At 37.9% G+C, this 18157-nt stretch overlaps 1 protein-coding gene across 4 annotated transcripts in view; it reads right to left on the bottom strand.

The window, feature by feature from the left end:
* LOC127424394 (plasma membrane calcium-transporting ATPase 3-like) overlaps positions 1 to 18157 on the bottom strand; it is a 39187-nt gene that overhangs the window by 19301 nt on the left and 1729 nt on the right. For 3 of the 4 annotated variants that reach the window (XM_051669555.1, XM_051669556.1, XM_051669557.1), the window contains exons 2-8: positions 16911 to 17468; positions 11963 to 12160; positions 11228 to 11485; positions 7327 to 7452; positions 2014 to 2142; positions 1047 to 1085; positions 364 to 528 (exon numbers count right to left, since the gene is read on the bottom strand). In XM_051669555.1, coding sequence (XP_051525515.1) covers positions 364 to 528; positions 1047 to 1085; positions 2014 to 2142; positions 7327 to 7452; positions 11228 to 11485; positions 11963 to 12160; positions 16911 to 17118 — 1123 coding nt within the window. In that variant the 5' untranslated portion in view covers positions 17119 to 17468. Of the gene's footprint in view, positions 1 to 363; positions 529 to 1046; positions 1086 to 1282; positions 1349 to 2013; positions 2143 to 7326; positions 7453 to 11227; positions 11486 to 11962; positions 12161 to 16910; positions 17469 to 18157 lie in introns of all 4 variants that reach the window. The other variant, XM_051669558.1, reaches the window with a different exon arrangement.

Genomic DNA, 18157 nt, shown 5'->3' with positions numbered 1-18157 from the left:
CTCGATTTATAGATTATACATGCTTGGTCACATTTACATTTAGTAATTTGAGGAACATAAATAAGGAACATAAGCAATGTCGCCACGAGGCTAGGGTGTGTTTTGGGTGGTTGCCCTGACATTGTTATGCAGTTGCTAAGGTGTTCTGAGAGGGTTTTAGCATGTTACTCTGCTCCAATTTAAAAAAGCCCATCCCAAGTCTGTATAATACTCTAGGTCCCTAGATATGGCTAAGCAGCCAGTTGCAGGTAACCCTTTGTGACATTTTCCGTACAATTATAACTAAGGGATTTCTTAACTTAAAGGGTTTCTAGCACCTGGGCACAGGTCCCTCCTTCGATGCAAGTTTAAGGGATTTCCCACCTGCTTTTCCAATTTGCACTGCCAGGTTGGTGAGTTTGCCCTGAAGAACTGACTTCTCCTTCTTGGGCACACTGGTTTTCTTCTTTTCCTTCTCCTCCACTTCTCCACCTTCAGCACTCTTCAGAGGCTGCATCTCCATGGCAACAGCCTCATCCTGTTTCTTGGCTATGGTGGGTGAAGACAAAGTGATCAGGCAAGCAGAGTTATGGGTAATTGTTGTGAATGTTTAGTATAGCATGGATGGAATACCCAGATGATCTACTAAATATTTCAAGATGTGCGCTATACAGTCAGGCATACTACACAAGGGTGCTTGACTTGACGTTCCATTTGCAATGCAACAAATTAACAGGAAGCAATGTCAACCAAAATTTTTAATATCTCTTTTTTTTTCCATTTACTTCAACATGTCGATGGATTAAAATACATACACTTATCTCTAGCTATTGCCTGCGTGTAAGTGATTATTACAAGTGCCAATGGTGGATCAAACAATAATCTGTGGACCCCCTGCGGTACCACCGCGGACTCCCTGAGGGTCGCGGACCCCCTGTTGAAAACCCCTAGATTAATTATTATACTCATTATTTATTGAGACTGTCAAAGGGTAAGACAATTAATTATTATAAATTGAAATTATAACTAAATTCTAATCAAGTCATTGCACTATTCTTGAAAGTCACCTTTATTTTGATTGTTCTCCAAGGTCCCATCTTGTTTACCTGTAAAAGTGAATAAAGTCTGTCAATGACAACAAATATAATTTATTAGAAAATTGAGATCAATGTAGCTGACATGAGAGAACAATACATTATATGAGAAAGGAAACATAAAATATGGAGGGATAATATTTATGATATGGACATTTAAAACCATGATTTGTCTGTTGAGGGTTCTCTCTATTGTTAATGTCACCTACCATTTATGATGTTGTGTTCTTTGGCTTCAACACTGGGCAACTGCGTGGATGAATTACTATTGATTTCTAATAGAATTGTTGGAAAACAGTGGACAGGACAAAAACGAAGGTGATAGGTAAAAACAAAGACATAAAATAAAATCTAAATGTTGAACAAAAACAATGAAAAAATCAACTCAAATGAGTGAGCATGAGCAACATGAGCAATATGAGTATCGCCTGTATCGAAATGGAATAGAACAGTTTTAACAATAATGTTTCAAGACAGACAAACCACGAACTATAAGCCATATATAGTATATGCAAAGAATGCTTCTGTAGAAGCCACAATTCAGTGTGATTTCAGCAGAGTTCCAATAATCAGAGAAGTCGCTGTTACCATGGAAACAAAAATACTTCATAGTAGAAGCAGTTCATTCTCTCAAAATTATTTATGTACATATTTATATATCTTTGTATTTTCTTCCAGTTTTCAAATGCTTTCATATAATTTTGCTTCAAATCAAAGGTTGTAATGAGCTGATTGGTTTGGTTCATGGCTTAGAACTCTTGTTTTGAAGACTAAAATCCCTATGGAGAAAATGAATAAGAAAAATACTTCAGAATCAAGGCCACTGGAAAAGGTCGATCACAATTTCACTCAGTCCCAACCATTTTATGATGTAAATGTTCATTTTTGTTTAGTTTTCAATCCGTTTTCAAATATTCTAAAAGAACTGTCAGACACCAACCTTTCTTGCAGTCTTTCTTCTCTTCCTCCACCTCTCCGGCCCCCAGAAGGGTGAAGATGATTCCAGTTTGGGAGTTGACACCGACTGCAATCACCACCATTTTTCCTGACCCCTCCATTACATGAGTACCTGTCAATCAGTGGACAGAAAGAAAACTCAAAACTTAAAAGTTTTACTTTTACTCTTCACTTTCCACAATGCCTCTGTTGCTCTTCCTTTTAAGACCATGTCCAAACTAATACATTTTCGCTTGAAAACACATTGATTTTGCAATATTTACGTCTCTCATCCACACAAGAACAGTGTTTTATTACACTGTAAACTAAGCGTTTAGAAAACGCTCTCCATTACCGCATAATTTGGAAAACGATGACATTTGGAAATTTAATTTTCAGTTGAAATTGTATTAGTTTGGATGTGGTCTAAGTCAACATGAAATCAGAACTGACTCGAAAATGTGTCTCATTACAAAAGTAAAATGCGTTGAAAAATGCTTCGTGGCCTTAACCGTACACTTCACACCAGTTACTACAAGTACCAAATGCATATATCATTGTCTTTTCACATGCTCCATGGTAGTTCAAAAAGTACCATGGTATTGTCAATGTCCAAGTCAAAAAACATGGTATTACCATGGTATCATGTCAGAAAAATCATTGTAATACCATTATACTTGCTAGTGTTTAATATTTTTCACTCATGATTCACATCAACCAACATCACAACATATGCAGAAAAGCCAGAGTGTTTAATTAAAATTAAGTGCATTACCGTTGTTTATATTATTAAATAATAAACTTCATATATTAACCTTCTGAAACTGTAAACATCTGCTTTTCACTTTATAATGTATTGTTAATCACCATAGTAATTACAAAAGGGTACATGATGACATGAACTTCATCAGTAGAGGCCCTTCCTGGAGCAATGACCAATAAACATGTAGAGACAGTGCTCAGTGTCACTCACACAAACACTTAACACCGTCAGGGTAACACATGTGAAATTAAAATAATGTAATAAACTGTGACAAGGAGGAGAGCGGGGCCGAGCTGGAGCGTGAGTGCACACGGCCGGCCCCCAATTGGGCTAATCAGCCGAGGAGAGGGATGGAGCCGAGCTGGATGCAGCTGCCGTGTGTGTTTATGTTCGTGTCTTTTTAAGTTTTTATTAAACATTACTTTGATGGTTCAGCCGGTTCCTGTCTCCTCCTTGCCCGACCTTTACCTGTTACATAAACATTAACTAAACTACATCAAATAAAACACAGAACACCCCAATGTACATAACTGATATTAAAAATATGAAGAAACATAACTATTCCCATTAAATATAATGAAATGAACTGGGTCATGCAGGGAATTCTGGGAACGCCCCATCATTGTTTTTTACCGTAATTTTAACAATAATTTACCGTAAAAAGTACATGTACTCTCGTTATAATAATACAACTTTTTACTGTTAATTATACAGAAAATCATACTTTTTACATATTTTATAATATATATTTTTACAAAATTTTACAGTAAAAATACATGTATTGTCTCAATGGTCCAAATATATTACAGTTTTTACCATATATTTTAAGGTAACTACCCGTTAACCAATTAATGTTTTTTTTTTTACTGTAGCATTTTTATAGTCTTTTATCATTAAAATTACTAACAAATTTTACAGTGTAGGAATTAACCTGGTATATTAAAGTTAATGCTTGAAGGCATAGGCTTACTGTTATTGCATCACTGGCCTGTCAATTTAGATCTTATTCAGAGCAGCAACATCTTTCATTTTTGATGGGAATGACAACGAGGCTGTGAGGGATTGACTTATAAAAAATATCTTTCCAAGACATTTCAGTAGACAAAAAACTTAGCTGTGGAAAATTTGGTGTGATCTAAGAGCTTTTTATTGTTTTACAGCACATGCCATTGAAGAGACTGTAAGTCTATCCCTCACAGCCTCGTTTTCATTCATGTCAAAAATAAAAATATGGCACTACTGTGATTAAAGTCTATTGAGTCACTCACAAATAGGTCCATGAAATACAGTGTAAGAACAAACATGAATGATTGATTGTTGTGCTCACTGTAACCCCTGTGCTGGCCTGAACCAAGGATCAAAATTAAAGCTCAAGTCTCTCCTTCACTGGCTTTTCCTTTTAAATCCAATTAACTAGAGACAGATTGCTGCTTTGTTCTCTAAATCAATGCATGTCCTCTTTCACAACAAAAGCTTCCAAATCTGCATTTTGAGAGGAAGTGCCTCTCCCATAATGACTTGAGAAAATATGTATCATAATTAATTGCAGAAGCTGATTAACCATAGACAAAGCTTGTTAATAAAACAAGAAAACAAGATGGATCCATGGCAGCTAGCCATCTTAGAGTTCAGATATGCTTTAAAAGGAGATTTTTCTGCACCCATAAAAATAATGTCCCAGGCCCTGTGAATTAAACTGACAGCCCTGCATTATATCCAATGTTTTAAAGAAGGTAAAGAAGGCAACCTCATGCATGCAGGAGTGCTTGTGTTGTTCAGTGGGGTTGAGAGGTTTTCCAAATATCTACACATCACATTGGACAAAATGTGGAATAACATGCTTTTTAAATAACATGCAAAATTATTATTTTATCTAATTAATCAATTAATTAAAGAAATAATCAACAGATGAATCAGTTGCAAGTTGCAGTACTAATCTTAATGCACCTTATATGTAGAAAAGATTCACCACAATTTATGAAATTCATCCAGATGAATTAAAGAGAATGAATTGGACATTCAAAAAAGTTAAAACATAAAGCAATAAGTTCTTTCTTTCAAATTAGCATTCACTATTCTCCATTAAATGCCAATTTAAAAATGGAACGACTATCCTAATCATGTTTTGCATGCAAATAATTTTTCACATCAAATGTCAAAGCGTGCAATATATCCCTAGATTTTTGTTTCACATTTGACTATGCTGTGGCCAAACAGAGTAACAAGTGCTGCTCTGGTGAGCTGCGATCATTAGAAAGTAGAAGTGCAGGTCTCTAGAGTGCCTAATCTGACCACTTCTCCAGGAAGCAGAGAAAAGGCAGGAATCTGATTAACCTGTTTATCAGATTTCAGGGACACTCTCTCATTAAAGCAAGTCAATGAGATTTAGCCCAAGCTCTTTATTGGCAGAATACTTTGAGACATGCCCATCCCCCAAACAGTAAAAAACATACATTAAGACCAACTGAAACAATGTCAGCCTTAAATGAGACCTTGCTGATTGATTTCAGATTCTGAACACAAAGAAAATACCTTGTCCCAACCAGATGTGATGCAATAAACTGTTAAGCGATTAAAGGTCTCTCTTCCATGTTAATTCAAGATTTTTTATCCTGACCAGCCACAACAGCATCAAGCGAAAAAAGCAACACTACATTTTGTCAATCGCTTAATTTCTATCAGGGACAAAAATTAAACGTTTTTCCATTTCGGTTCATTCTGAGCATAAACTGTATTTTTTTCTCGTTCCGGTTAAGAAGTTCCACAGCCTACTTTCCAAATGGTAACCAGTTAGAACAAAATAAAACAACGGTTAATAACATTCTTTTTAAAATGACAGTACTCTGCACTAAGGGTGGGTGAAATACCAATTGCAGTGGTGCCAGATCTCGCAAGAGAAACAAGCAAACTGGTCTGGAAAAACAAGCTGAAAATAAGCCACTTGCCTCACCAGAATAAGCAAAAATAAGCTATACATTTTTTTCTTGTGTGGTGGATTTATCAGCGTAGAAATCATAAGCTGTAACGTGTGCTGGCTGCTGGCAATGATGATGATGAGAACCCAAGTGCAGTTTTAATTACAGAACGTGAAATCCAAAAACCCTGACTACAAAACAAAACTTGACTTGACTTGACTTGACTTGACTTAAACTTCTACACTCACATTCAATACTTGACAACCAGACAATGCAAACATGAGGGCTTAAATACAAGACATGGGAGAACATAAACCAATGAACAAACAGAACTCATAACAAGCTAATTAAACAATAACCCAATGAAAACATGACACAAGAACATGGAGGGAAAACAGAAATCACATGACAAGGGAAACAGGAACACATGACATTAACCAGGAACTAGAATTTCAAAATAAAAGACATGAATCAACACAATACACATGACACAAGCATACAGTTAATTACAGTTTAAGTATCATTTTAATTACAGATCTGCTTTTCAGTCAAAACACGGCAGCATTAAATCTGTATTATGCATCATATTTAACAATAATTCAGTGAAGACTTGGAAACAACTGAGAAATATACTTTTTACCTCTAATAATGTTTTCACTGTATCTGGATTAACCGTGCATGTACTGTGTATGTAGTAATTATACATAGTTGTAAAAAGGTATTCAGTTACTGAATGTGACATCCACAACGGGCAATTAGGTAAAGAAATGTGTGATGCAGCAGTTTCCTTCAGGATCAAAGCACATGTTTCATTTTTCCAGGCAACATAAAGTGGTGTAGTTCCAAAAATCTATTGTGATACACCATCTGGCCTTTGGTTTCATTAAGAAATTAACCATTTATAACCAGTTACCAGCAATTAAAAATAAAGTTTTCACTCCAAAACAATTGAAAATCACTTCGTTCCCATTTTTGGTTACGTTCTGCCATTTTTGGTTCCTTTAAAACCAAAAATAAATATTTTCTGATTAGCTATTACGTGATTGCCGCATTTCATTCAGCAGTTTCACGTTTGGTGTGGATAGAAATGTGCTTATTGCTGAAATTTTGTAGCGTAGCACCTGCTTAGGACACAGTGTTACAGTATACAGCATAAGTAAACAGTTGATGTCGATTTAACCACTGGAGTCATATGGATTACTTTTATGCTGACTTGTGTGATTTTTGGAGTGTCAACATTATGGCACCCATTCAGTTGCATTGTATGGACCAAAAGAGCTGAGAAATTCTTCTAAAAAATCTTCATTTGTGTTCTGCTGAAGAAAGAAAGTCACAAACATATGGGATGGCATGAGGGTGAGTAAATGACGAGAGAATTTTCATTTTTGGGTGAACTATTCCTTTAAAAGGTCAGTATAGTACCTTGCAGGTTTAAACTGCAGCCTTTTGGTTAACAACCGAGATTTGTAACCACTAGGCTGCAGCAATGATTTGTTTGGATTTCTAATCATCTTAATTCTAAAACAAATGGTAAATCAGATTCAATAGCACACTCAAATATTCACACACATATGGCAAACCCACTACACACAAACCCTCACAAGTATGTATGTTCACTTATAAAACATTTACTCCCTACCTGACAGCAGCATGGGATCCTTGTCGGTGGATTTGCGTACATGATCAGACTCTCCGGTGAGGGAGCTCTCATCGATCTTCAAGTCATTCCCTTGGATAAGAACACCATCCGCAGGCAGGAGGTCGCCTAGGAGACCCCAGAGTGACAGCAAGAGATCAATTACATCATGCCAGCCTTTGAGTACTACTTCCTCTAATCAGCAATATTAAGTAAAATCTTTCAAGGCATTCTTTATAAATTCTTATAAACTAAGATTTAAGTTTACATAGTTTAATAAAGTTTAAATATTATAGTCAATAATTAAATCAAATAAAATTAAATGTATATTTAAATAAGTATTTTAATAATTTCCATGCATATCAGAATTAGAATCAGCTTTATTGCCAAGTATGCTTACACATACAAGGAATTTGTCTTGGTGACAGGAGCTTCCAGTGTACAACAATACAAAAACAGCAGCAAGACATAGATAATAATAAAAAATAAAAAATAGTTATACACGTACATACATACACTGACACACAAATACCTACATACACACACGTAGTGCAATCAAATACAGATCTGTTATCTGTTATGTACAGTGCAAATGTTTTTTTTGTTTGTTTTTTCTCTCAGAGGAATGAAATGGCAGAAGAGGTTGGATGTGTTGGATAAATATAAAAAAAAGACTAAACTGTGTATTGCACACAGTTATTGCTCAATGGGGCAATTTAACTGTGCCTGACAGTTCTGGTGCTCAGAGCTCTGAAGCGTCGGCCAGAAGGCAACAGTTCAAAAAGGTAGTGGGCAGGGTGAGTGGGGTCCAGAGTGATTTTTACAGCCTTTTTCCTCACTCTGGAAGTCTATAGTTCTTGAAGGGGGGCAGGGGGCAACCAATAATCCTCTCAGCAGTCCGAATTGTCCTTTGTAGTCTTCTAATGTCTGATTTTGTAGCTGAACCAAACCAGATAATTTTTGAAGTGCAGAGGACAGATTCAATGACCTCTGAGTAGAACTGTATCAGCAGTGCCTGTGGCAGGTTGAACTTCCTCAGCTGGCAAAGGAAGTACAACCTCTGCAGGGCCTTTTTCACAATGGAGTCAATGTGTGTCTCCCTCTTCAGGTCCTGTGAGATGGTAGTGCCCAGGAACATGAATGACTCCACTGCTGCCACAGTGCTGTTTAGAATGGTGAGGGGGGTCAGTGTTGGGGTGTTTCTCCTAAAGTCCACAATCATCTCCACCGTTTTGAACGTGTTCAGCTCAAGGTTGTTTTGGCTGCACCAGACAGCCAGCTGTTCAACCTCCCTTCTTTATGCAGACTCATCGTCATCTCGGATGAGGCCGATGACAGTGGTGTCGTCTGCAAACTTCAGGAGCTTGACAGAGTGGTCCTTGGCGATGCAGTTATTGGTGTAGAGGGAGAAGAGTAGTGGGGAGAGCACACATCCCTGGGGGGCACCAGTGCTGATTGTACAGGTGCTGGAAGTGAGTTTCCCCTGTCTCACAAGCTGCTGCCTGTCCGTCAGAAAGCTGGTAATCCACTGACAGATAGACATGGGAACAGAGATTTGGAGTAATTTATTCTGGAGTATAGCTGGGATTATGGTGTTGAAAGCTGAACTGAAGTCCACAAAAAGGATCCTTGCATATGTCCCTGGTCTGTCCAGATGTTGCAGGATATGATGCAATCCCAGGTTGACTGCATCATCCACAGACCTGTTTGCTCGAAAAGCAAACTGAAGGGGATCTAGAAAGGGTCCAGTGATGTTCTTCAGGTGGGCCAACACCAGTCTCTCAAATTATTTCATGACCACAAACATCAGGGTAACAGGTCTGTAATCATTAAGTCCAGTGATTTTTGGTTTCTTTGGGACAGGAATAATGATTGAGCGTTTGAAGCAGCATGGGACTTCACACTGCTCCAGTGATCTATTGAAGATCTGTGTGAAGATGGGGGCCAGCTGGTTAGCACAGGATCGAAGACACGCTGGTGAGACGCCATCTGGGCCTGAAGCTTTCCTCGTCTTTTGTTTCCGAAAGACGCGGCTCACATCATCTTCGCAGATGTTAAGTGCATGTTGAGTAGCAGGAGGGGGGAGTTGCAGGAGATGTTGGTGTTTGTGTGATGTGAAGGTCAGAGTGGGTGTGGGGTGTGAGATTGGGCCTTTCAAATCTGCAGTAGAACACATTCAGGTCGTCAGCCAGTTGTTGGTCCACCACAGGGTTGGAGGTAGGAGTCCTGTAATTTGTGAGTTGTTTCATGCCACTCCACACTGATGCAGGGTCGTAAAAAGAGTATCTTCTTTTAGCCACTCTGATTTCCTTGTTCAGTGTGTTCCTGGCCTGATTGTACAAGACTTTATCCCCACCCCTATAAGCAGCCTCTCTGGCCTGACGAAGCTGCCTGAGCTCTGCTGTAAACCACGGTTTGTCATTGTTGAACTTTAAATAAGTCCTAGTAGGAATGCACATATCCTCACAGAAACTGATATATGATGTAACAGTATCTGTGAGCTCGTCCAGGTCTGTGGCTGCAGCCTCAAAAACACTCCAATCTGTGCAATCAAAGCAGGCTTGTAGTTCCCGCTCTGCTTCATTGGTCCATCTCTTTACAGTCCTTACAACTGGCTTGATTGATTTGAATTTCTGCCTGTGTAGGTTGGAAGAAGGTGAACCAGACAGTGATCAGAGAGTCCCAAAGCTGCTCTAGGGACAGAGCGATATGCATCCTTTATTGTTGTGTAACAATGATCTAGTATATTTCTGTCTCTGGTTGGGCATGTAATGTGCTGTTTGTATTTGGGCAGTTCACTTGTGAAATTTGCTTTGTTAAAATCCCCAAGAATAATAATAACTGAGTCCAGGTATTGTTGTTCCGTGTCTGTGATTTGATCAGCCAGCTGTTGCAGCACTGTGTTCAAACACGCGTTTGGTGCGATATACACACTCACCAGAATAAACGAGGAAAACTCCCGTGGCAAGTAGAAAGGCTTACAGTTAATAAAGAGCACTTCCAAATTAGGACAGCACATCCTCTTTAATGTTTTTACATCTGTACACCAACTTTCATTGATGTAAAAGCATGTTCCACCACCTCTTGTTTTCCCCGTTAACTCCGCAATGCGATCCGCTCTGAACAGCTGGAAGTCCGGCAGATGTAACGTGCTGTCCGGAATGGATTCACTCAGCCAGGTTTCTGTGAAGCACAAGGCAGCAGAGGTTGAAAAGTCCTTGTTTGTGCAGGTGAGGAGATGTAGTTCGTCCGTTTTGTTAGGAGGAGAGCGGAGATTCACAAGATGAATGCTCGGCAGCGTTGTTCAAAAGAAGGAGTATGACCAGCGCACCGGCTCGTCTTCCTCGCCTGCGTCTCCTGAACAACAAAGCCGCGCCTCCAACTAAAATGTCTAGCAAAACGTCTGAATATTCAAAAACTGAAAAGACAGTCTGGTATAAGCTGTCGAATGTTCAGCAGTTCGTCTCTGGTAAAACTGACTGGAAAAAGATTACTAAACACAGGACAAACAAACAAAAACGACAAAACAATAGGAGCGCTCCACACCGAGGCGGCCATCCATGTGCCATCATGATGACATATGTCATATAATGACATGATGACATATAAATTGTGCCTTTAATTATATTAGAATTTAAGTAAGCAGTCATTTATACTTTTATCCAAAGCAACTTAACCAATGACTTATAGTTGTCTCTGCATTTTAAACTGGGATAGGAGAGAGTATTTTAATTTAAAAACATTTAACTGAAAAAAAAATTACATGCATTAATTCCCCATGAAGTGCCTTGCTCAAAGACACAATTCTGATTTATGAATTACCCTTTGCAAATAAATACACACTTCAGCTTTAAATCATGCTTTAAAAACAGGGGTTGAGGAGCCAATTTTGAACTCTACTGACCATATTTGACCTGGGCAACATCCCCCACCACCATCTCAGCCACAGGGATTTGGATAACTGTGCCGTTCCGCACCACAGCGAAGCGCTGCTCCTGCTCGATACGGCTCTGCAGGCCACGGAACTGCTTTTCTTTACTCCAGTCATTAAACGCAGTCACCAGCACCACGCAGATCACCGAGAGCAGGATAGCTGCACCCTCGATCCAGCCCGCCTCCGCCTCTCCCTCGTCCTCTGCACCTGCACTCACATTACCACATGCTGCAGAGAGAAAGAGAGAGGTAAAATATGTGTGGGAGGCACTGAGTTAAAGTATCTCTTGAGATCCTTTATATTCTTTTATCTATCTATCCATCTCACTGCCACAAGCACACATTTCCAAGAATAACATTTCACACAAAAAAGTTTGTTGTTCAAAATTAAGGCACAGATGTATTTGTCAAACTTATGGAACATGCCCATACTCTGCTAGGACCACTGTGTGAACTTGAGGGTAATTTACTTCATACATCGATTAAACATCCACTTGACACCAGTTCGTTAACCGTAACAGCAAATATGGCTCAGAAAAGTGAAGTTAGTTCTGAGAAAAAGTCTAGCAGCATTTGTTTGCAGATGCCACTTGGGTTCATATTTTGAATCTAATATAATGACATTTATATATTTAAAGTGTAACTTCAATAGTGTGCAAATACTTTTTAAGATCAACTTTATTATGGAATTTGGAGACGGAGTCACCTTCAATGTCCCCTCCTGGTGGCTGGTAAAAGGACAGTCCAAGGGAAATAATGGCTGCTATTTCCAGGATTATGAGGGTAACATCCTGTAGAGCCTCCCACACAAGCTGAAGGAAGGTCTTTGGCTTCTTGGGAGGAATGAAGTTCTGTCCAAACACCTGCCGACGTTTCTCCAGGTCTGCAGGGTTGTCCGACAGTCCTTTGGGAGGGACAAAAGGTAGAGGTCTGCACGGGCCTTAAAATGAAGCCAGATCTCGACCCTTATCTGAGATTGTGTGACTCGACCGGTATGTCAGATTTTAAGCTCGAACTGGACCAGAAATTGCTCACTCTTAATAATATATCTTAATCTATAATTTCATCTCCAAGCAAGTATTTTTGCAATATGCTGTATTTTAAGAAAGCATTGTAGGCAACCTCTGTAACAGTATTCTAACATTAAACATACACAGTTTAACAAGGCACGGCGGCCCCTCAGCATACTAGAGCTGGAGGGGAAAATCGTTGGCTTACCATTTATCAAGCGCAGAAACTTTTCTTGGTGAAGAATAATCTGGATTCATGTGTAACAGTATAAAAGTCACATGAAGTCCTCTTTGCAGCCTGAACTTCTTCAGAATTAAGAATCTTTGAGACATCTGTGCTTAAAACAAGCTAGATGAAGCGCAACAAATGAAACAGAACGCAGGTGTCTCAAGATGTGTTTTTTAAAATTTGTAAACTTTGTAACTTGACAGTGTCTAAAAAAATGCGGCGACCTTCTATGAGATGCTGAAGAAACAGCAAGACATGGTACAGTCAAATATCTCCATCAGGGTTGCAGACCTCTAACAGAAGGTTGTCATTGTTAACAATTAAATACCACTTATGGAAATTCAGTGAGAGCTTTTAGGCATACTGCCCAACACAGCCAAAATGCAGTAACTGCACTAACACTGAAACTGAGAAAAATGGCTTTGAAGAATTTTTATTGTCCACACAAATGCTTTTAAGGGCAGTAGATTACAACGGGGCTAAAGGCTCCGTGAGGTAAAAGGCTCCATTGATTTTATTTTCTCCCAAAACACTAAATAGCAAAAACTACCACAGTACTTTGCTAAACACCGGTTTGTCACTACACACTGGACAAATGTCCTGATCCATGAGATCTTTGCATGTGGAGCCTATACGTTGCTTTTGAGGCAATCTAATTTTTTATATCTTTTTAAAAATGTTGCAAATTTATGCAGCTAATGAAAATCCCTGAAATTAACATTTCTATTGAGACAAAAAAAAATACAAATTTTTAATTTTCAGTTTTGTTGAAGGTCATTAAATCAAACATTTTTCAATAACTGTTGTAACATCTGGAAGGAAGTCACGAGAGCTGGATCTAGGTGCAGCAAAACAGTATTTAATCAAATAAACGAAGTACAGAATAACGGGGTAAACACAGGAACAGAGAAAACATACACGATGGGCACTGGATACACAGGAGATCAAAACACATAACAACTGACAAGGACTAAGCAAACAACAGGGCATTAAATACACACTGACTAATGAGGGAATGGAACACAGGTGAGAACAACTGGAAACAGTTGAAAGTGATCAGAGTAGGGGATTATGGGAAGTGTAGTCCAGGGAGAACAGATGACAGAGGCAAAACACAGGGCAGACAGTGAATCGTGACAACTGTCCAATAAGTGAAAGGATAGTATTTGGGGTAAAAGGCCCCCTGTTGCAGGGTCTAAAGGCCCCTATTAAACACATTGTTTTTTAATAGATTTGTTATAAAAATGTTCAAAGTGGGCTTACATTGACTCAACCAATCATAATGCATATTAGTTTGTTTATAGAATACTTATGATGTAAGAAAATGCCAAATGTGTTTGATATTAACAGAAAATGGCTGACTTTTTTCTTAAGTAGTTATTTTGAGTAAACATCATCTTAATTTGTTACTCAAAAAAGCATCTTGGTGTCTCAAAATTATTTGCATTAGTTGACAAATTGTGCTCTATAACTATTACCCCGGTATCTACACGATATCACTTTAAACCCCCCAGGGGCCTTTTACCCCAGGTGAGGGAGCCTTTTATCCCAAGTGTGGGATAAAAGGCTCCCACACAACCTTTTTTTAAAAACTGAATTTTAATCGAAATAACCTTCCGTTATTATTTCTTTTCACACAAATGATGTTGCTCCATCAATATTGATGCAAAATTGATACATTTTGCGACCATGAAAAAAGCTACATTTCCTTAAGGGGTGCCTTTAGCCCCGTTGTGAATAGCATAATTACATACTACTCTATTTCTACAATATTTAGTATGTGCATTTGCCAAAATGGTCAGCATAACAGAACAATGCACTATAGGCTACTGAATCCCACACTGCAATGCGCTTGACTTGACCTCCCTTATCCAGTGTATCCAGTGTGATGAATAAACCGGAAGTAATTACAGCCAAAACTTTTGACAGCTCTTTCTTGACTCATTATTTGATCAGATTACTTAGTTCAGACATTTGAACTAAAATCAAATTAAAAGGCAAAATAACCATTTTCACTACCAAAATACAACATGAAGAAGGTCATGTGACATCAATGTATGCTATAATAATGGCAACTGTTTCACATACTCTTTTAAAAAAAACAATAGTAGGCAGTATTGCACACTATGCAGTAGTATTCCATTCTGAACTTCCCTAATTTGATCCATCAATCAGTCTTTCTTGATTTAAAAGGTTTAGAGAAATCCAGGATGTCTATTAGCATTCTTCTTCATATTTTCTGTGTTGATTTTAAGCAAAAATTCTATGGAATGGATTTAAACATAGTAAAATTTGTTAAATGGAGCTAAAAGTGTTAACCAACTCTTATTGGTAGATGAAAGCATCATCAAATTAGCCAAAACAACAAACATGCAAGGGGTGGGGAATATGTATAACTTCAGTGAATGACAGATGTTGTAATTCTGCGAACAAATCTGAAGAGTTTCTGCAGAGTTCTGTGAACACAAATTCCATAGGGGTCTGCTTATTAGTTATCAAACAATTCTGTTAGCACAAGCAGCCAATCCCTGACCTTTTAGGGTAAGAGGAAGGAAGAAGAGAGGACTGAAAAGGAGAACACAGGGCACAGATGGTTAAGTCAGTGTGTTTCGGATGCACCTCAGGGTGTGAGTTTTGGCAGCAAGACCCAGACAGACTGTCACGCTCTCTACATCCTCACTCTGCCACTCATCCCCTGCTGCCCTTGGCAACATCTCATCTTCCATCAGAGCCTCTTTCACTTACCCACCCTTCACTGTAAAGCCTAATTGAGTTACTCCAGTGGTTTGTAGAAATTATTTCCTCAACGTATTCCTATTGGCCCGGTTAATTCATTTGTTCAGTCTCTATTCCTGGAACATTACACTCTTAGGCAATATTACACAAGAAAGAGCGGTGTTATACTGAAGCCCTGATATTCAGCACAACAGCAAACAAGAAGTTAATATCAAGACTTACATTTTAGACTAAGTACAACCAGTTTTTTTTGTATATTTTTGCACTGCCAACGAAAATAGTTCCAGATGTCAAATGTCATGCACACAGCCAAGCAGAGTGATACAAAAAGTGAAGCGTCCCAGCGCTGTCATCCTAAATACTGCACTCTTGAAATAACGCTTGTCCAATTAGATTAGGGGACCAGAATTTAGAGTTGTATAAAAGTAAATCAAGTTAGATGACTATGATGAGCCAAGGCGATCCACTTTCTGCAGAGTACTGGAATTGAAAGACACTTTCAGTGCATCTCGTTCTTTCTTTTACCCTTTCATCTTTCCATCAATGCCCCTAAGGTTCTCTTTTTGTCTTGCTGTCATGGTTTCTGAAGAGAAGATATTTTTTTCAAAGAGCAGCATTAAAGGAAGAGAGGGCTTTACAATAAATTTAAAAAGTAACCTTAATGTGGCTGCCAAATAGTGAAGCAGACAGACCGCATGACTTGGTCTGAAAGCAAGTGGTCAGAACAAGATGCGAATCAATGTGATTATCAGAGCACAAAGTAGGATCAACTTCCAGTAGCCAGTGCAATAAAACATTCTTACATTCTTTAATAGCTTAACACAAATCTTAGCAGACTAAAATTGTGATTTTATTTAGTTAACAGCTTCAGATCATTCAAAGCATGAAACAGCAGTAATAAAAGTTTTTTTTTTAAATGACAAACAAGCACAGAGAAAAGCTCTGTGTTCATCTTGTGTTACACAAAATGTATCTTGTAATTGAATAGCTTAAAGGGTTTGAATTTATACACTTTTCTTACATTTTAGAAAAAGCTAATTGCAATTGAGCATAAAAGCGTGTGTCAAAGTTCTTGTTACATGTGTGATTAAGGCTATGTTTGAAATTCAATTCTTGCTTACTATTTACTGAATAATATGCAGTATACACAACATACTGTCTACTATTCTTTAACAATAGTAAGTGAAACAGTAAGCATTATTCCACAATAAACATTTAAAAAAGTATACTAAACTGACATACACATGACCTCATCACATTGAATATGATATCAGTGTCCAGTATCACCTTGGAAATAAAAAGGTTATTTTGCTTTTTTTAATCCTATTTTGTGTACAAATGTCTTATCTTTTGGCAGTCCAATCAAATAATGAGTCACAAAAGAGATGTTCATAATCGTGGCTATAATTAGTTCCAGTTTATTAATCTCACTGGAAATGAAAGGTAAGGTTATATACATTACATTGTTGCATACAGTACTCTGTGCAGTGTGCCCTGTTGTATATTACACATTTTGGCAAATGCAGTAAGTCTTTCAGATATGCTATGCATACAGAAAATTCACATATTGTGCACAGTATACATACTACAAATAAAAATACAGTAGTAAGAATAGTATTGTAATGCTGTTCCGAACTAGCCTACATGAATGTAGCTGATGTGATCACATGCCAACTCACCATCTGCGGGTGAAGTCTTGAGTCTGTGACAAAGGCCTTCGGTATCTGAGTAGCTCTCCTGGATCTTCTGCAGTGCCTCTGCTCCTCTGAGCTCCATGAGCGAGCACAAGTCATCCAACGACACCCCGAAATCCCCCTCATGGCCTCCTCCGTCCATCCCCAGCTTCTTAGGTTGAAACTCTACTGTGCTATTGCCCAAATCCCCCATTATATGTGTTGGTTCTAGAAGACTGGCAGCTTTTCAGCAGATGCTATGAGATGAGTGATTGAGAAAATGCTCTCTCCTTTTGTCTTATTTATGTTCCTCGCCTCTTTCTAAGATGCTCTGTGTGTAGTTCTCCATATTGAGATCAAATTGTTCAGATTGTTTGATGTTTCTTATTCTAAGGTGTGGCGATTAGGGCTTCCCTTAAATATCCCCCCATAAAGAAAAAGTCAACAAATAAAGTTGTAGCCATTGTGCCAATCCATCTCTGTGTAAACTAAATGAAGCAAGTACTAGTGATTAATAAACAATAAAAGGGAACTAGCGACACAGGAAAAGCATCGGTCAAGAACCTGAAGAACAAAAACAAGAGAAATGTTAACAAATAATCTCTGAACTTGCTTAAAAGTTTTAGACCAAAATAGACATACGGTACGTCACCTTTATTTTGTGACAAATAAGACAAACACATTACGCACAACACATTAGGAACTTAATAAATCTCTCATAATACTGTAATGTTACAACTAAAACTAAATAAATAAACATATGTTGATTTTGAAATATAAATATACACAGATGCTGATTTGAGAAGAATACCTTTGCTTAAATATGAGACATTATAGCCAAAACAAAAGCCACATATCTCAATTTAAAATGTATTATAGGCAACAACAAAAACATTTATAAATAACAAAATAACAAAACAATTCACGAAACAAAAAACAAAGAAAAGGTAACATAAAAAATATCAAACCATTATTTTGCTACAAGGAAGTTAATGAAATGTGTAAAATTCCAACATACAAAACAGATGACAATTTCCCCACTTGTTTACCAAACAATATAATGATAAATATAATTGGAATTTTATTTTAAGAACTAGATGTTTGAAACCTAGATACAAAATCATTGCTGAAAAACAACTTCCCCAACTAGCCCCAGTCTTCCCTACTTAAACTTTAAATATGCATACCTACTATTAGATTACCATAAGGTGCGTATTTATTTCGTTTTACTTGTACCATACGCAGTCTTACAA

This window comes from Myxocyprinus asiaticus, chromosome 33, assembly GCF_019703515.2.
Source record: "Myxocyprinus asiaticus isolate MX2 ecotype Aquarium Trade chromosome 33, UBuf_Myxa_2, whole genome shotgun sequence".
Classification (NCBI taxonomy): Eukaryota; Metazoa; Chordata; class Actinopteri; order Cypriniformes; family Catostomidae; genus Myxocyprinus; species Myxocyprinus asiaticus.
The sequence above is the reverse complement of the archived record's forward strand: the minus strand, read 5'-3'. Positions and strand labels throughout refer to the sequence as shown.